Source organism: Penicilliopsis zonata (genome assembly GCF_001890105.1).
Source record: "Penicilliopsis zonata CBS 506.65 unplaced genomic scaffold ASPZOscaffold_1, whole genome shotgun sequence".
In the NCBI taxonomy this organism is placed as follows: domain Eukaryota; kingdom Fungi; phylum Ascomycota; class Eurotiomycetes; order Eurotiales; family Aspergillaceae; genus Penicilliopsis; species Penicilliopsis zonata.
This window is the reverse complement of record NW_019208911.1, coordinates 2,837,338-2,855,833: the sequence shown is the minus strand read 5'-3', so window position 1 is coordinate 2,855,833 and position 18,496 is coordinate 2,837,338. Positions and strand designations below refer to the sequence as shown.

Sequence of the window (18,496 nt, the reverse complement as noted above, 5' to 3'; positions counted from 1 at the left end):
AGTTGTGCCACACGAGGCCGCTCCTGACGGAAAGTCGGAATTTAAGGATCCTGAAGACTGGGAGCGGATGCGCCAATGCAGGACGCAACACGAATTTTAGAGGGGCTGACAGCCAGGGGAACGCCGCGACAGTGCAGTACCACCACAGACAACCAGCAGAAGCTCTCTCCGATGTTTGACTTGCACGCAACACGACAGCCAGAACAACTGGAACGAAAAGCCGAAGGGGTTTCCTGGCGAGATGGAGGGCGTGCGATGGCTGTAGTGGAGACTGGAGAGATCGTTCTGTGTCGACGCGCCATGCCAAAAACGCAGCCCCCGTGACGATCAGTCACGTGAGCCGCATTTTCTGATTCGGGCGCGGCTCAAGAACGAGGCCGGCTTCAGCGAGGGAACAGGACCACGCTGGAGTTCATCGTGATTCGTGACCGAGACTCGCGGCGAGAGAGCAGGAGTTGCCAGAATTGCATTGTCGCAGCCGCCTATGACTATCTTCATGGATGTCATCGGTCTGGAGCCATGTTCCGGGTCCCTCGGGGGGGTGGCCGTCGAGGACCCTGCGTCTGGTCGGCTGCTCAAAGGTAAGCGATCTCTCTGTTTGGCGATACTTGTATGGGATGCAGATGGTCTGACTTGAGGTCGTTGGAGAAGCTCCGTTGCAATAACAAAACGTTGGCGTGGAATAATACGACATCGTTCCTCCGCTCGGGAAAAGCCTGGTCCTTTCGACACATCGCTTCACAGGTGCAGTTGCAAGAGAGACCTGAGGAGGGTATTCGAATACCGGTATTGGATGTACAGGAAGACCGGCAGGTTGTACAGCGCAAAGGACCAAGATGTGCAACTCCCACGGTGTCTCTGCTAGATGCGATGCGGGAATGTGGACTGGACTACGAGGTCGCTTCGCCCTCGTCAATACGTCCCGAATGGGTACAAATAGAGGCAACCGCTGAAGTATCGCAAGATCCAGCAGATTCGACGAAATGTACACCGCAGCCGAGTCTGTCGTTGCAAGGGATTCTAGCCGAGTACCTCCAACGCGTGGACCCTCACCTGAGTCGGATGAAGGACAATACGGCCGTATCACCCCAAATAGACCAAGTGCTAGCGGAGGTGTTTCCTCTTAAAAGCCTCGATTATCTTGCAAAGCGAGGGTTCGACCCTAGCGACGTTATGGCTTGGGCTTGGATACTGAAGAGCAAGGATGCTTCCCGGAGAGCTCTTCGGTTGGTTTTACTAGATGAGAGCTACAGGCTTGCGGGGGGGATATCTGACCAAAAACGCATCCCGTCGTTTCTTTTGCTCTTGCTTTTGCGACAAAAAAGAGTGGACTCGAAAACTTTTCGTTTACTCCTTCTTTACTCCCTCCATCTCATGGGCACCCGCCCCTCCCCGACCGGTCGTTCTGTTCTCGGGATTCTGTCGGACGAGCCCAATCATCTCCACGCGATACCTCAGCCTCAAGCGTTTGGCTCGTTGGTTGATCCCTCCACCTGCATGACAATCGTGGTACGCCTACTGCATCATGCCCGCCAGGTCTGGCCACAGGCCCAGCTCACAATCGCGCGCGCGTTTGCCTTTTTTCTCAACAACGTCGAGGGCAAAGACACCACACCTGCTGTCCTGGCAAGGGCTCGATTCAAAACCAAGAAACTCAACACATGCCTCTGGCTTCTTTCCCTGCCCTCAGCGGTGGCCCCCTTTGCGTCGGTCCCAATCCAGCAACAGGCGCAGTTCGAGTTGCTCAAGACGATGGCAGCGCATAAGCCCATTATCCCCATTCTACGGCAAGGATACCAGGGTATTGTCGCTGTTCAGTTAGCCCACAAGAAAACGGAAGCCGAAAGACAGTTTGCCGAACTGAAATCACCCTCATGGCCGCCATGGAAGGAAGAGAAGCTGGGACTTGATTTCCAGCGCGGGATTGAGGGAATGAAAAGCCGTGCGATGCAAGTAATGTCCCAGATGAAAGAAGCGGGCTACAACCACACGCTCTGGGAGGAAGTATCTACGATTTTTGCCGGCTGGGACACCGATCAGAGCCCGACCATCCAGACCCGCACGTTAACGCCTCGATCGCCATCAGCTTTCTCCAAGCCCCGTGGAAGCCGGCCCAACCACCAGGCGATCTGGACAGCCCGGATTCTCACTACGCGTACCGTGCGCGAGGCATGGGCCTGCTTCCTCTCATACCAAGACCAAGGCCTTCCGGCGCATAAAACCGTCTATCACGCCATGGCAGAGAAACTCGCCTTTCGCCAGAAGGCAATCCAAAGCGGCTTTGATCACCAAAGCCTTGCGTTACCGGGGGATGGTCCCGAGGTCTATCCGGAACCATCATCTGCTCGGGACGTGATTTACGTCGCAACGGAACCGCCAACAATAGATGAATTCCTCCAGACGATGGTGTCCCACGGAATCCGGCCGTCCGGCCGACTACTGGCTAGACTGTTGACAACCGCGCCTACTCTCAGTTCTGGGCTGAGCACTCTTCAGTCCAGTGACATGTCTGAAGAGCATGTCAAGGCTCTGACCACCGTTCATCGGCATTCCGATTCCTACGATCTGCAGAGCCTGAACGAAATCCCGGGCTATATATTTTCCTCTTTCATCGCTTTCCTGTGCAACATTTCTACCAGCATATCCAGAAATGGATCGTATGCCACCGATACGTTTCCGATGACAGCTGCCGAGAATGCCCACGAAACGATGCCCCAAGCCTTGCTGGAGAATCCTGAAGACACGAGATCGGTCCTGCCTCACGCCGTTCAACTCATGTCGTTACGAGATTCGACTCACCAGCCATCCTGGCACCATCTGCTACGCGCAGTCGGCAGACCCCGTGCGAGACCTTCATATCAAAGACTGAGCTGGAACGTTCAACATATCCTCGCCTGGCATGAGGTCAAATGCATCTATGAATGGATGAAGAAACGTGGTGTCGAGATCGACACCGAGACATTACGTCACCTCTGTGTTAGATTCTCCAACGCCTTGAGCACCGCGATCAAAGACCCCAGTGCTGCCGAAGAGTCCTTGCAGCTGGCGAAGGAGGCATCCCGTCTGAAAGACATGTTCCGTCCGCAACACATACCTAGCACATTGGACGAGATGGTCTGCGATGGGCTCCAGCTGCTGAAGAACGAGCTCAACGGTCTTGTTCTTTCGAATGACAACGTCAACAAGGAAGGAGGGTTTCTTAACACCGACCCACAAGAGCCCTCCTCCTCCTCCTCCTCCTCCTCCTCCTCCTCCTCGTCGCCCGCCCCGCTGCCTCCAATGCTCAAGGTCCCCCACTCAGCGACACTTCATGCCTTTGTGCGAGCTCTGGGACTGGCAGAGGACTCTGAAGGCCTACTGAATCTCCTCCGATGGATGAGTCAGTCGGCGGCAACACTCAAAGAAGCATCGGATGAACACCTGAATGGGGAGCGCATGCTGCGACGAACACTGGTTGCGGTCCGGGTATTTATCGAGGGATCGTGGCGGCGAACCGCCTCGTCGGCACTTCATTCAAAGGAGGTGTACCGGTTCGAGCATCCGGTCCTTGATACCAGCAGGGAATTCGACGATGTCGTCCCGACGAACCCTGCAGCCGGGGAGGCGAAGGCGATCTTCGACGCCACGCCGTTGTGGGGATCCTGGCCCACGGACGAAGAGGTTCAATCGTATCTCTACGGAGAGCGAAATGTACAATAAATTGTTTTGTAGTATATAATAGACACGATACACACGGACCTAATAAACTAAATAGTTCTTATGTAACTACATATGTCTAGTAATTTCTTCTGCCTTCTCGGTTAGTTACGGATAACCACTCTACTATATAGATAAGCTTGAGCTCCCCGCAAGCTTTCCCCAGACATCTCAGCAACAGGGGAAGTGAATTCTTGAACCCATCCCTTCCATCAATTTTCGACTACTGTATTTAGATAGATACAATGCTATCTCTCCGTTTCGTCCGAGGACGCGCTACCCTCTCCACGCGAGGACTCGCCCGCTTCAGCACAAACAGCGCGTCCGACACCGAACCCGTCCTGAAGCTCCAGCAAGTGCCTGCGCCCGGATCAGGACATATCCGCGTGTTACTTCTGAACCGACCACAGGCACGGAACGCCCTCTCAAGACAACTAGTGAGCGAGTTGAATAGACAGATCCAAGCCATTGCTGCTGAGAATGGGACGGGGCCGACGCGCGCGCTCGTCGTGGGGAGTAATGTCGACGCAGCGTTTTGTGCGGGTGCAGATCTGAAGGAGAGAGCGAAAATGAGTAGAGAGGAGTAAGCATACTTTCTTTCGACTGATTCAAAAATTTATACTCTAAATACTTATATTGACGATGTTTAGGACGGTCGATTTTCTTACGAATCTACGCGGGACGTTCAGTTTGCTCGCTGCGTTGCCCGTCCCAACCATCTCGGCTGTGTCGGCGAGCGCTCTCGGCGGCGGATTAGAACTCGCGCTGTGCACGCATCTGCGCGTATTTGGGTCCAGCGCTCTCGTCGGACTGCCGGAGACGCGGCTGGCGATCATCCCCGGGGCGGGGGGCACGTATCGGCTGCCCCGATTGATTGGGGCGACGAGGGCGCGCGATCTGATCCTCACGGGGCGGCGGGTGTCGGGTCCAGAAGCATATTTCATTGGATTGTGTGATCGGTTGGTGGATGTGGTGCCTGAGGAAGAGGCAGAAGGGGCAGGCCAGGCAGGTCAAAACGAAGCGGGCAGGGCACGGGAAACGGTGCTTCGGGAGAGCATCAAGCTGGCGTTGGATATCTGTGAAGGAGGGCCTATTGCTCTCCGGCAGGCTCTTCAGGCGATCCACGGCTTTGAGAGGGGGGAGGCGGCCGAGAACGAGGCCTACGAGGGGGTTATTGAGACAGAGGACCGGTATGAGGCTCTCAAGGCGTTTGTGGAGAAGAGGAAGCCTGCGTTCCGGGGAAGGTGATTCTGAATTAGGAAGATATCATGTTGAATCTTTATGACTCAATTTTGACTCATTTTGCTGTGTGTATGGATATAGCATCCAATTAATTCGTGGTAAATGTCTGTTTCATGGATGCCCTATCATGTCAACAACACTGTTTACCCAGTATCCTCGGTATAGAGCCTATTCACCAAATACAAGAGATCAGTTACTGCATCGTATCTCATGTAGTATTCTCCATAGTTATGCAGGTACTTACGCTGTACGACAAAAATAACTCCTCCAATATATCCTGTCCTGTAGCCGCCCACTTACCTCTCAGCCCAGCCTCGTGTGAGATCCTCCACCAGCAACCTGTGAAAGCGCAGAGCCGCCGGTAAGGCACACCCAGGTATCCGTATTCTTTCCATCCAATGTCCATCGAGAAAGGCTACCAGGGGGTGCAAGAGAAGTGTCAGAATATTCTGACTCGGCCTGGGAGTGAATGACCAGCTGAGCCGCTCACGGGGCGCAGGCACGCTTCCCTATTTAGCTTCCCCTGCTGAAGCCCCTCCGCTCCCCTCACTGTTTTTCTCTCCTCTCTCTCTCTCTCTCTCTGTATATCTTCTCTGCCATTTTCCCTCCAGTTGTCTATGGGGACTCTTGTGTCATGAAAACAGCGAGCTCTGGCGAAAGAACTGGAAACTGGAGATGGCTACCGTCAAACAGTTCGGCCTTACCCAGGTCTTCTCCTCCAAAGAGCCCCTCGTCGAGTAAGACTCTTTCCCCCGCACAACTGGTGAATCTGGTGGAGGATAATGAAGATGCCGCCAAGCCAAGCGTTTAAACTAATCATCTCTCGAACCAAATAGTATCGTCTTCGTGCACGGTCTGAATGGCAACCCTAAAGACACATGGACGCATCGAGACTCGGGCGTCTTCTGGCCTGCAGACCTGCTCCCACCCTTTCTTGAAGCAAAGCGTGTCCGTATCCTGACTTATGGCTACAACGCAAATGTTACGGCTTTCACAGACGGGGCCTCCAAGGATAAGATCCATAATCATGCTGAGACCCTCGTTTCCGGGCTGGCTGCTAATAGGAGTGTGCGTATTTTCTTTTGCCTATTTATGGTGTATCAATTGGATCTATTAACTCAATCCAAGAACTAATGTGATTGATAGCTTCGAGAATGTTCCGAACGACCGATCATCTTTGTTTGCCATTCTCTAGGTGGTCTGGTGGTCAAGCGTGCCCTGATTTACTGCCGAAGCGTCACCAACGAGAAGATCGAGCATCTGCGGTCCGTCTACGTCTCGACGTATGGAATTCTCTTTCTTGGTACACCGCACAACGGGTCCGACGTTGCCAAATGGGGGCTGCTGCTGCAGAACATCTGCGCGGCCGTGCTGCCCAGGAAGTTCATGGAGTCGTCCCCCCAGCTGATCGCAGCCCTCAAGACCAACAACGAAACGCTGCAGAACATCAACAGTCTCTTCGCCGATATCATCAGCCGCTTTCACATCTACTTCTTCCACGAGACCCGCTCCACGGACCTCAAGGGCATTCGTGAGATCATCGTCGATGAAAGCTCTGCTGCGCCCTATCTTGACGGCGTTGAACGCATGGGCATCGAGGCTGACCATAGCCATATGTGCAAGTTCCAAGATGAAAATGCACCGGGCTTCGAGGCCGTCGCTGAGGCCTTGCTGCGGTATTCGCGCGAAGCTCCCGCTAGGATCTCTGAGCGCTGGGTGGATGAGAGGAAGGTCCGTCTCCTCGAGAGGCAGAGCAAGGCAAATGAAGTTTTCACTGGTTAGTGGCATCTGTTTTCTTTTTCCAAAAAGAATGCTTTTCCCCCAAGATGCCTCCGGATCATCCTGTTGCTGACCTCGCGGGAGCCTAGATGGGGCGGCTGCTCCAAGAGGTTCAGAGATAGGATTGTCCGGTAGGATATCTCCTCCCCCCGAGCATGTTCGTATGATCACCGTGAAGGACTATGAAATCGAGGAACCGGCCGAACGGTCCTCTCTCCCAGTCTTTGAACGCCAACACTTCTTGTCCTGATTCTTGTTTCACATCTTCATGTCGATCTTTCCCATTCATCTTGAAGCTGGGGTCGATGGGGGGAGCTTCTCTTCGTTGCTTATACTATACATGCTCTTGCTTCCAATAAACCAACTTTAGTCTTTGATCTTTCGGCAATCAATTAGGCTGACTCTTATATCTTTTTTTTTTCTTTCTCAATTTCTAGGGAGTCCCCTGCCTCCTGCCTTGCAAATCTCTGATAGAACCGCCTCCAACTCGCCTAACCTGGAATTGATAGGCATTAGCAAGGCCCCCTCTGGTCCTCCAAACTTCATTGTCGTCGCTCCTCCTGGATTCCATCCCAACAAAGACTTCTTCGGTATGGAAAAAGAGTTGGCCAAGTTAACAGAGCGGCTTCTAGACAATCCAAAGCGAGCGGACCGTATTTTGACCGCTGTGATCTGTGGCGTTGCCGGTGCTGGGAAAAGCCATCTTGCCCGGCAATTCGCGTGGCGCTTTCATGCGGAATATCCGGGAGGCCTCTTTTGGGTTGATTCCAAATCCTGGGAGTCGATCTACAAGAGCTTCTGGGACATTGCGCAGGCGGGCGCGGCGGACAAGGCCAAAGAGTTCGATGACCCCAGCTGGAGGGCCCCTACCAAGTTTGTCGATGCGGTGCGCAATTGGTTGCAATCTAGGGAGTACTGGCTGCTCATCTTTGACGGCATCACCTTCAACAACGATGAAGACCTGAACCACATCCGGCGATTTCTTCCTTTCAATAAGAACTGTACCATCATCTATACATCGGTGGACATCACCCTTCAAAAAAAGCACCGACTCTTTGAGCCGTATATCATCCGGGTCCAACCCTTGGAGTCGAAAAGGGCCCGCGAGATGCTCTTCAAGCATCTTGGGATCAAGGGCGCGACTCCTGACCAGATAAGCAAGGCTACGGACTTGGTAAAACACTACGAGTGCCTCCCTCTGGCCATCCGTGCCATTGCCCACCGTTTGAACGCAACAGCAAAGCCCATCGAACGGTACGGGATCAACTCCCATCTGACGGATGAGAAGCTAGCCGAGCCCTACTTGGGGATCATGCACGATCTCTACCGCATGCGTCACTTTGAAGCGCTGAACCTGATCAACCTGCTGTCCTTCTTTGGGCACTATGTACCGACCGCACTGATCACCCTGGGTAAAATGGCCCTTGAGGCCTGGAATGTCCCTGTTTTCAAGAGCAGCCGGCCAGGTGAGCCCGGCGATATTGACACTACACTGGGAGTTTTGATCCGATATGGGCTTTTGCTGAGACTCAATAACAATGACGTGTACAACAAGGGCAGCTTCTCTTCCAAGGGTACTTCACAGCGATCCGACGGGGAAGATGCCATGGCTCCCAAATCCAGCGAGTCGTGGGAGATGTCGGACTCGTTCACGGGAGAAAGCAGCCCTGAGACGTCGTTCTCTTCCCAAGTCCAGGGCCAGAACAAGGACTCGGGATCGAACGCCGTCGATGTGCTGAGGCTGCACAGTGTCGTTCAGCGGTTTTGCAGAGATGAGCTCACGATCATGGATGAGGAACGCAGGCTCAAGGGGTTTGTCCCGGAAGCAAACGAGATGGGGTTTTATGACTCCTGGATCGTCGTGGCCACAAAGGTTGTCCGCCAGTCGTATGAGAACGCCCGGGAGCGAATCGACTACTACCAAGACTGTGGACTGGTGACCGACTTTCGCGAGTACGAGACCCAGGCTTCGCATATCCTCGAGCTGTTCCCTAAGCGAATGGCCTTGAAATCGACAAGTGTGCGCGATGCGCGAGCCGACTTGAGACAACTCCTGAGAAGTGTCGCAGTCCAGATCAATCACATGTCACCGAGTGACAGCCCCGAAGCGGCTCGGACCCAGAAATCCGTCTTTGATCGTTCAAGCAGCTCGTCCTCGTCTCTGCCCGAGTCGTCAACGGATGAGGGCCCCTCGCGACAATTGACTCTGGACTGGACCGACCAGGCATCGCCCACGGTGGAATCGCCAGACGATATCTCTCTGCCTCCGCATCAGTTCAATTTCGGTCCGTTCCCGCCGCATATCTACCGAGTGTCTCGGCACCGTTTGGCACACGAAATGGGCTACGAATCTGATAGAGAAGGCCGCGGCCGCAGCCGTCGGCGTGCTCACCGCACCTTTTCTATCGTATCCAACACCAGCCAGGATACTGCTAGAATGAGAAAGGTTTCATCTGTACCGTCTAGCCCTCCGAATGGGCGGGTCGGAAGGCCAACCAGGGCTAGAATTGTCCGGGCCAGAAGCTCCAAACAACGGATCCGATTCCCCCATCAAATTGGCAAAACCGTGCCTTCTCTGGTGAAGCTCTCTTCCATTGAAGGCGAGGGTAGATCCAGCCGTTCAAGAGATACGGAGGATACGAAACGGCCGTTATCGGTGACATCTGAGGCAGAAAAGGCACTGGCGGCCGTTCAGCTGGCCAGCTCGCCTCGCTCTGGCGGAGAGAGTCACCATCTCGTCCAACCTGCCATGCCCGAGATCTCGCCATTATCAAACCCATCTACTCCACCTGGTGGTCCGCACAGACTCCCCGTTCCTCTCGGTCTACAGAATCAATCGTCTGCCGAGTCGTTGCAACCTCGAGGCAGCAATCTCCAACCGTCCTCCACCCTGGGGGGACCTGAGTTCAAGCAAGACCTGATGATGCAGTCCACGTACAGTGAGCCCGGGCACGAGTCTGCGAACCGTGATGCCACCAGCCACCAGTATGCTGCCGCTCCCTTGGCTGCGAGGACGGCACCCTCTTCACAGAATCACACCCGTCATCCTTCGGCTGTGCGGCCCTTCCAAGCGCAAGACATGTCTGCGAGCATGCCGTGCGTCAGAACCATCGTGTCGCCTCTTCCTTATGAAGAAAACATCACCGTCACGCGGTCCCGGCACCCGAGTTCTACTGGCCCTTCTCCACTGTCCGCTATCCGTCGGCCCGCATCCTCGCCTATGAATCCAGAGGCCCACCCGTCCGCGATCATGCCCGGTACATCACCCCCCTCGATCGAGTACGAGCGGGCAAAGACCCATGTCTCTGACCCAATGGGAGAGCCCATGTCCAGAGACGCTTCGGGACGATCTCGTGCTTCCTGGTCGACCGAGCCGGTCCGGTACCGCGCTTCGCCTGTGCTTTCGAACAGCCAAGTGTTTCCCGGCGTTTCCCAGGTTGCACCTCAGCACCAAGCGATCTCCGGCACTGGCAGCTGGATCGGGGATGTACACTTTGCCCGTGCTCTGCAAGCGGAGAGTCTTTACGCTGCGGGACCGCCGCATCCAGCCCCAGCCCCAGCACTAGGGCCTTCTGTCGATTCACGTTTCCTGGCGTACGACTACCGATTCGAGGCTGAATTGGCCGCCGCGTATCATCCGGCCCACCTGCACAACCCTCGACTCATGCCATACTCCTATCCCTCTGAGGCTATCCCGCACGAGACAATCCTCGCCATGCAGAACAGCTATGTCCCCCAACAGAACGACTACGCCTCCGTGCAGAATGACTTCGTCTCTGTGCAGAATGACTACGGTCTCAGGCCCCGGAGTGGGAGCTCACCCCCTCGACCTGATTACCACGGGCTTGGTATGCGGTTGCCATAAGAATGCTTCAGTCGTCTTCACTCTCTCTTCTCTTCTTCTATTTACCTATGCTTTCTTTTTCCCTTGTATCTTCCCATATCCATTTTTCCCCTTTTCTTCCTTCCTTTATTAATTTTTCTACTTCTTTCTTCTCTTCTTCTTCCTCTTCTTGCTATGACTACCCACAGAACATTCTGCTCAGCATCTAAGGAGTTTAAAACTAGCATGCTAGTGAGGTATAGGCTAGATATAGACCCTTTCTTATTTTTTCTATTCAACTGTTCTTGCTTGTTATTGTTGATGATACCCCTTATACTCGATTGTGATATGATGATTCTTTATTCTTAGCAATGAGGAAACTGATACAAAATAATACAATACCATACATCAGAATACAGCACAGATTAATAATAGAGTATAGAGTACTTCAATGGAATACTGGTTTTCTGGAATTACGTTCTCTTCAAGAATGAATGGATGATGTCGATATCCCTGTTTGGTTACTAAGCATCAACAATGACACTATACCGACGTAATGCCTACGTCGATCGAGATGAAGTATAAAGTAGAAGCAAGATACCAAGACTGGATGCGTTTAGTAGAATATATCAAATGAAATATTGAATTAATCATTAAATCCTATCTCTAATATACTACCCACAATGGCATCCATCACGCGCGTTCGACTTCCTATCCTCATCCGAAGCAGCCCAGCTCTTACGAGACCCATCAGCTGCACCGCGACGTTGCGCAAGGGACCCGTCGAGACGACTAAAGATACGCTCAAGAAAGCAGACCGTCTCGTCTCCGATGTAGCGGTTAAGGGGATTGAAGTGGGGGGTACGTACCCGTCTGACACGGACATAGCTTGGGATTTTTTTCTAACCCATACCAGAGGAGGCGACTCAGAAAGCCAAAGATACCCTCGGTATCAAAGGCTCGGAGGTCAAGGGTAAAAGCCAGGAATTGAAGGGGGATGCAGAGGAATTGGCCGGTCGGGGAAAGGGGAAAGCGGAGGAGGCCATAGGGAAGGCCAAGGGGAAGGCGCATGAGGTGTCGGGCAAGATGGGGGTGTAAATGCACATAGATCTCAGTGATGTAAAATAAGTACAATGATTTTTGATATTGCAAGGGTATCATTTTTATCTTATTATTCATTCGGAAGCATCAGGACGTACTCCCGCGAACTCAGACCAAAGCGTAGCACGTCTTTATCCTTGAGTTCGAGGTAGCGCCCCCCCGGGACCTTGTCGCCGTTGAGGCTGGACCCGTTGGCGCTCTCCAGGTCGATGAGGTACGGTTTGACTTTCCCGATGCGGTCGCCGTACTCGTTTTTCTTCTCCACGAAGCGGAACTGCAGGGCAGCGTGCTGCTTTGAGCAGCTTGGATGGTCGAGGGGGAAATCCACCACCAAGCGTTCGCGTCCGATCAGCCAGCAGCTGCGCTCGCCCAGCTCCACCACCTCTAGTAGATCCTGCCCTTTGAACACGTAGAGTCGCCAGGCTTCCTTGGCTGGTGGTTTGCGCGCCTCCGGTGGCTCGTGGTACTTCAGCACCACAGTCCCGCCACCGTGGACGGCCACCGTGTTGCTCTCAGCCGCCAGCCGGCCTGTGTTGCCGTAATTCGGCTTCTCCTTCTCCGTGGGTAGATTCCCGTCGGTCGAGATCTCGCCGGACCCGGACTTGGTCACTTCGGTTGTGAAGGCGTCCGCCTGGGAAGGGAGAGGCCGGCCTGATCGCTGCAAGGGCTGTGGTGACGACCGCCCAGTGCGTGTCCGCGATGTGCTTCGTCGTCGTCGCGAGGATCGCTCCTTGTCGTCGTCATGTCGGCTGTCGTCGTGGTGTCGTCTGCGCCGCTCATCGCGTTCACGTTCACGTTCACGGTGGCGGGAGTCGTAGTCTTTATGTCGTGAATCGCTCTCTCGATGGCGAGAGTCGCGGTCTCTCCGGCTGCTGGTTCGAGTCGGGCTCTTGGAGCTTCGTCGTCGGCGACTATCGGACTGAGAGCCCCGATAGCTGTCCCTGTAATCCTCTTCTCGAGCTCGGCGTCTCCGATCTGAGTCTGTCGGCGAGCGACTTCGACGGTGGTTTCGATCGCTGCGTTCCTCTTCGGGGCGTATCATGCTTGTAGTCAACCGGGCCTAGGAGGGGCTGGTCAAGAGGCTTTTCTCTGCAGTTGTGACAGACGGAAGGTTGGAGGCTGAAGCTCTCCGCCAATCACGTGACCCGGCCATAACGTAAATGACGGCAGATGAGGGGGACTTGAGCCGGTATTGTTATTCCCCTCAACACAACAATCCATTCCTGGTGGTGGGAGGCGTGCTGCCTTCCTTGGAAACAATGCGGCCATGCTTAAGAAACATCTACTCATCGGATCTGGCGGACTCCCTCCGCTTCTGAATCCGTGTCTCTCATCGTCGCCGCCTCGACCTCATCCTCCCCGGCTACGACCGGGACGGTTCTATGCCACGCAGAGCCCAGCAGGCAGTGCCTACACGTGGCCCACGCATTCCGGGTTCACGCCGTACGATGTGTTCCATCAGAAACGGGGCGACCCTTACTCAAAGAGTCGGTTCTACGAGCTGGTGAAGGTCTACCACCCAGACCGGTCGTGCAACGGCCATCCACTCTGCCGCGAGATCTCGCCCGAGGTACGGCTGTATCGGTACCGGCTGTTGGTGACGGCCCACGAGATCCTGTCCGACCCCGAGAAACGAGCGGCGTACGACCAGTCCGGTACTGGATGGGCTCATTCGCCTGATGCCGGCAAGTCTTCGCCGTCTACGCCGTCGTACCGGTATGGAGAGCGAGATTATGGGCCGATCTATAGCAATGCAACATGGGAGGATTGGGAGAAATGGCACAACCGACACCAGCCCAAGCAGCGGCACTCGGTGGACAATCGGACGTTCACGGCGTTCATCGTGTTGCTGACGCTGCTGGGCGGGGCGCTACATGCCTCCTGGATCAGCCAGTACAGCTCCGGGTATGAGCAGCGGCTGCGGGAGATCAACGAGGAGTCCATGCGCTTCCTGACGGGCCGGCGTCATCAGACCGTCACGCAGATGGACTCGACAGACGCACGGGTCCAGGGGTTTCTCATGCGCAGAGATCCGTCAGGCTACGGACTCAAGGAAGAGGAGGAGCAGGTGTACAGGAAGGCTCTCGATCCACGACAGAGGGCTCTGGAAGCCAGCGATGAAATGGAGGAGTCTGCTGCTTCGAAAAGTTCAGATCATTGATCGTGATGTTCATCATGCGCATCAAGTGAGTGGTTTATACTTCTGGCTAATTCTGCACATATTTCAAGAACTCCACTCTATTCAATTCAAGACTATTCAAAGGTTATACCAAATAATATATACTCCGTAGTAAATGACTAATGAACATTAGTTAGTTACTTCATACTACATAGTTCTAGTCTTGGTACTTTATGTTGCCACTCCATGTATAGATAACAGAATTGTACATTTATGCCGACTTCACATGGATGACGCAGCCTATAACAACAACCATGAGAATCTTAGCCTAGGCTGGCTTAACTTAGCCTCAAGCCGCCCCCCTTTCAAGGAGGGTCTCAAGGAAAGACCTTGCGTCCTTGAGTCTCGTCGAGAGGACAGGACTTGGAGAGATTTCCTTCCCAACCAATCTCCAAACCACCCGCCATCATGAGTACGACGCTCACGACGCTGCTGCCGCATATCCCGCTGCTCATCAAGACAGCCATTCTCCATGGACTTCACCTCTCGCCTGGATCCGGCAAGCAGGATCTGCGCACCGAACTGACCGTCACTCTCATCCGGTCGATCATGGAGCAGCCCCTGCAGCCCATCGGCAAGCAGCAGAGGGCCAGCATGCGCGAGACGGGCCTCCAGGGCCCCCTGTGGGTGTCCAAGGTGGTGTTGCCGGCGCCGGAGCCAGACGTGAGAGACGCGGTGGTACGCGCGATCGAGGCTCTCAAGGTCGGCGACGAGACGTTCGACATTCCCGCTGTCTTACCTGTCGAGGCTGAATGGACTGGCTATCGAAGCGGCGTCAGTAAGAACGCTCCCTGGCCGGATCTCTCTGATGAGGAGAAGTACAAAGCTTTGAAGGATGAAACGACGACCGATACGGTCATTCTCTACTTTCATGGAGGGGCTCATTTGTGAGAAGAAACCACTTTCAAGAAAAGAAAAGATTTCTACAGTACAGTATGCTCATGCTTTTAGTTTGATGGATCCCTCTACCCATCGGGTTTCCGTCTCGCGGCTCTCGAAAGAGACAGGCGCTCCTGTGCTTTCCGTGCGGTATCGCCTGTCGCCTCAGAACCCCTTCCCGGCGGCCATCGTGGACGCCCTGGTGGCGTACCTGTCGCTGGTGTCTCCTCCCCCGGGCTCGTTCCATACCGCCGTGCCCGCCAACAAGATCGTCCTCGCCGGCGACTCGGCGGGAGGCAATCTCGCGCTCGGCCTGCTCCAGACCTTACTCACGCTGCGGCGGATCGGCGAGGGAGGCGCCTCGGTGCAGTTCCACGGCAAACAGGTGCCCATCGACCTGCCGGAGGGTGCTGCCCTCACCTCCCCCTGGTGCGACATCTCTCGCTCCATGCCCTCGGTGTCCTCCAACGCGTACCTCGACTACCTTCCACCCCCGACTCAGCCGTCTGATGCCCCGTACTTGCCCGCCCCCGTTCCAGCGGATGAGGTGTGGCCCTGCTCCCCGCCGCGCGTGGACATGTACACCAACGCCACCGCAGTGATACACCCGCTCGCCTCTCCGGTCGCGGCACACACCGAGCTGTGGAAGACTTGCCCGCCCGTGTTTATATCCATGGGCGAAGAAGAGCTCGCGGATGAAGGCCTTGTGCTCGCCCGCAGGATGCACGGGGCGGGGGTCGCCGTTTGCGTTGAGCAGTTCGAGGGAATGCCGCATTGTTTCGGCCTGGTCATGCAAGGCACACGCGGTAGCGATCGCTACTTCGAGGGTTGTGCGTCCTTTTATCGGGATCTTGCCGCTGGAAAGGTTGTGGCAGCAGCTGGAGAAGCAGCGGAGCAAGACAGCAGTGCTGGAAGAAGAACCGGATGCGTTGATTTCATCGAGTTCAGACACCAAAAGACCACTAAAGTCACCCCCCTCGATAAGGTGGAATTACCTTCCGACGAAAAGGTCGACAAACTCCTGCGCAACGCAAAGCATTGGCGGGTTGAGGGCGAGAAAGAGCTGCAGAAATAGAGGACATCTTGTACCCTGTATTATGCTGATTGCTTATTAGTTTACACGAGATACCACATAGCAAAGTAAATAATTGTCATGTCATATAGTTTTGATATAGCGAAGAATTAGGGTATTGATCCAACTGAAAGTTACGTTACATACTCAACGCTAAAGAATCTCGTCATCCTCCATAGAATACTGATAATCCTCCCATCCATCGGTCGATTGCCTCTGTCCTAGCCATTCTTCCTTCACCGGCACATTCGCAGTCGCAACGGCAGGGAATTGTGTCACCACCGTGCCGTGCAGACGTATCTCCCCCGCCGTCAGATTTGGAGGCCGTCGTGGCACGTCTTCCACGTAGCCGTCCCAGATGCCCAGTAGTTGTGCGATGAGCCGGCCGCACGCGACAAAGACGGCAAACAGGGGGGCTAGAATATTTGACAGGCGCGACCAGCGCCACAGCATGATGGGGAGTACAAATGGGAAATCCGGGGCATCGGGCCGCAGGCAGTTTCCTTTGCACACTGTCGACACGTTCGGATGGCAGTAGAGGTCGCACATGGTGGACTCGGTGAGCAACCAAGCTGTAAAGATGAGCGTTGCCCATCCGAGCCGCGTCGGACGTGTCCGTCCCGTCGGTTGGTTCCGGGTCCAGAGACGTGGGAGGCGGATCGAGGAAGCCTGTAGATTGTTGCTGCCGGCGCCGCACTCATGGCAGCTTGACCCGCCGTTTGTGCGGTTCTTCTTATTAGTGGCAACAGTCGGAGAGGTGAGGCTGCTCGTGTAGTGAGACACCTGCACCCCCAGGTTGTTCATTCCTTGCTTCACCTCCTCCATCCCCCGAGCCAGCGAGAGAAGCTTGGCATCTAGCCGGTCGAAATCGGCCATCTCACTGTCGTTCAGCGGAGGAGACCCAAGCTTTGCGAGGATGGCCTGTTTATAAGCCTCGTCTTCCTCTTCCTCGGTCTTCAGCTTGGATGGTGCCTCCTCCTCTAAGAGCAACTGTTGGAGAGACTCGATCGTGTCGTCTCCGAGATCGAGATCCTTGTCTGACTTGGCAGCTTTGATTATTGTTTCCAATGCACTTTTTGGGAGGGTTGGTTTGATCACAGCTCGCTTTTTTGGCGGTTGTTTTTTCACGTCTTTTGGAGCCGGTACTGGCTCTTGCGACTCTGTCTGCTTCTCAGGCTTCGAGGGTGGATCCTGGGGGGTAGGTTGAGGCTTGTTATCGATAGAAGATCCAGTTTCTGGTTTTTGTTGTTCTTCTTCTTGTTGTTGTTGCACCTCTTCTTCTGAGATAGCTTGCATTGTCGGTTCGGCCTCCTTCATGATGCGATCTTCTCGTCGCTCAGTTATCGGAGTATCTACCCACGCGCCTGTGACAACGGGGGTTTTATCGTAGATATGCCATTCAGTGGGTTTTTGCGGTTCCGGTGTCTTCACTTGATTGGGGCTCTCTACTCTTGCCAATTTTCGCAGCAGATCTTGCGAATCTCTCTTCGACGGACTCGGCCTATTGAACGTAGAATTCTTGTATATCACGATCGGGGTGTCCGGGATGGCATTCCCCTCTGCTGTATCTTTGTATGAGTCGTTGACTTGGGCTTTGCCTGACGTGCTGGCTGTACGAGTTCGATGATGGCTAAACTTCTCTGACTGTTTCCCTCCTTGTGATTGATCGGTGGGCTGCAGAGATCGCGTGTTGGAATCAATCTCGGCGCCAAACTTGGAGTATGAAGCCCGGGGGGCCATATTCACATCTGGCGATCCAGTCTCAGCCTGGTGGTCAATACTGTTCAGCCAGTCCAGATTCCTCCCACGACTACCCCAGCTCCGGGGGAGATTCAACGAAGGCTCATGCCCCCCCCCGTCCTCCGCCTTCTGTTGGTTGATTTCCCCATCACGTCGTTGTAGGTTTTCCGCCGTCAGCGCTGCCTGAGCACCCATTTGGGCCCTGCTGAATACGGGCGAGCGACTTGAGGTCGCTCTCCGCAGCCGCTGCTCATCTCTCGCATGATCTGCTAACCGGGTAGGTCGCGGCTCGCCATGGATCTCATCCGCAAACCCGACTCCCAAATCGAATAGGTCCCGATTATTCCCTCCTCCCCAGTTCTTTCGTGTCTCTTCGAGCTGGGACTGATCTTCCTGCTCTACCAGATCGGACAACGAGAACGCATCGTTGATCCTTTGGTAGGATTCTGCCAGCTCTCTAGGCGGAGCCGATGCATCCGATCCCGGCGATTTCCAGCTGTTCACCCGCGGCCTCCTCCTATGTGGACTGGGCGTCGTCTGTGCCAATTGGTCACCGTCCGACATGCTCATGGGACTTGCGACTGCCCGCGACGCAGCCTCAAAAGCCCCCCTTAACGTCCTTGTCTGCCCAAATTGTCTTCGTGAGCGTGTTCCTTGTTTCGGTGACGGGCTGGGGATGCGAGAAGCGTCGGTGTAGCTCCCTACGCGACTCTCAAGGCGTGCTCGACGAAAGGGAGACCCGTACGGCTCGTTGCTGCGACGCGTCGAGTATGGGCGGTCAAGATCGCGGTCTGGCGTCGACATGGTGCACAGTGGAGGTCCTTTCGAGGCTTTGCAGCAAGCACCATTCACTACTCGTTTGCTTTCGCTCCGCCTGGCTCTCACTTCGGCCGTCTCCAAGTAAAGTCAGCGACGCGTCTTGAGGCTGGGCGGAATCCCGCCTGGCGCCCAAAGGGGTTTAGCGGGGCGGAGAGAAGCGGTTCTG

At 54.8% G+C, this 18,496-nt stretch overlaps 8 protein-coding genes across 8 annotated transcripts; 6 read left to right on the top strand and 2 right to left on the bottom strand.

Annotated features, from left to right (window-relative positions):
* The first annotated feature begins 452 nt into the window (after positions 1-452).
* On the top strand, positions 453-3,738 carry ASPZODRAFT_108351 (hypothetical protein). Its single transcript, XM_022720962.1, has 2 exons — positions 453-581; positions 649-3,738. Exons 1-2 carry the CDS (start codon positions 501-503, stop codon positions 3,697-3,699), a joined length of 3,132 nt encoding a protein of 1,043 aa, XP_022586080.1. The 5' UTR covers positions 453-500; the 3' UTR covers positions 3,700-3,738.
* A 138-nt stretch (positions 3,739-3,876) lies between these two features.
* On the top strand, positions 3,877-5,139 carry ASPZODRAFT_127660 (hypothetical protein). The gene is made up of 2 exons (XM_022721806.1): positions 3,877-4,279; positions 4,347-5,139. The coding sequence occupies exons 1-2, from the start codon at positions 3,942-3,944 to the stop codon at positions 4,942-4,944; spliced, it is 936 nt and encodes a 311-aa protein (XP_022586079.1). The 5' UTR covers positions 3,877-3,941; the 3' UTR covers positions 4,945-5,139.
* Positions 5,140-5,613: 474 nt separating this feature from the next.
* ASPZODRAFT_55113 (hypothetical protein) lies at positions 5,614-10,582 on the top strand (the record flags this gene model as incomplete). The annotated part of the gene is made up of 5 exons (XM_022728518.1): positions 5,614-5,675; positions 5,775-6,006; positions 6,085-6,719; positions 6,802-6,924; positions 7,159-10,582. 5 exons carry the CDS (start codon positions 5,614-5,616, stop codon positions 10,580-10,582), a joined length of 4,476 nt encoding a protein of 1,491 aa, XP_022586078.1.
* Positions 10,583-11,223: 641 nt separating this feature from the next.
* On the top strand, positions 11,224-11,638 carry ASPZODRAFT_138649 (hypothetical protein; the record flags this gene model as incomplete). The annotated part of the gene is made up of 2 exons (XM_022724477.1): positions 11,224-11,401; positions 11,457-11,638. The coding sequence occupies 2 exons, from the start codon at positions 11,224-11,226 to the stop codon at positions 11,636-11,638; spliced, it is 360 nt and encodes a 119-aa protein (XP_022586077.1).
* Positions 11,639-11,720: 82 nt separating this feature from the next.
* ASPZODRAFT_46079 (hypothetical protein) lies at positions 11,721-12,200 on the bottom strand (the record flags this gene model as incomplete). Its single annotated transcript, XM_022728369.1, has 1 exon — positions 11,721-12,200. A coding segment is annotated over one exon (480 nt), but the record flags the coding sequence as incomplete, so codon positions are not given.
* Positions 12,201-12,830: 630 nt separating this feature from the next.
* Positions 12,831-13,900, top strand: ASPZODRAFT_127656 (hypothetical protein). Its single transcript, XM_022721805.1, has one exon. The coding sequence runs from the start codon at positions 12,909-12,911 to the stop codon at positions 13,800-13,802; it is 894 nt and encodes a 297-aa protein (XP_022586075.1). The 5' UTR covers positions 12,831-12,908; the 3' UTR covers positions 13,803-13,900.
* Positions 13,901-14,228: 328 nt separating this feature from the next.
* ASPZODRAFT_57234 (hypothetical protein) lies at positions 14,229-15,774 on the top strand (the record flags this gene model as incomplete). The annotated part of the gene is made up of 2 exons (XM_022728672.1): positions 14,229-14,707; positions 14,772-15,774. The coding sequence occupies 2 exons, from the start codon at positions 14,229-14,231 to the stop codon at positions 15,772-15,774; spliced, it is 1,482 nt and encodes a 493-aa protein (XP_022586074.1).
* A 70-nt stretch (positions 15,775-15,844) lies between these two features.
* ASPZODRAFT_127654 (hypothetical protein) lies at positions 15,845-18,402 on the bottom strand. The gene has a single exon (XM_022721804.1). It carries the CDS (start codon positions 18,313-18,315, stop codon positions 15,925-15,927), a length of 2,391 nt encoding a protein of 796 aa, XP_022586073.1. The 5' UTR covers positions 18,316-18,402; the 3' UTR covers positions 15,845-15,924.
* Between the last annotated feature and the right edge of the window lie 94 nt (positions 18,403-18,496).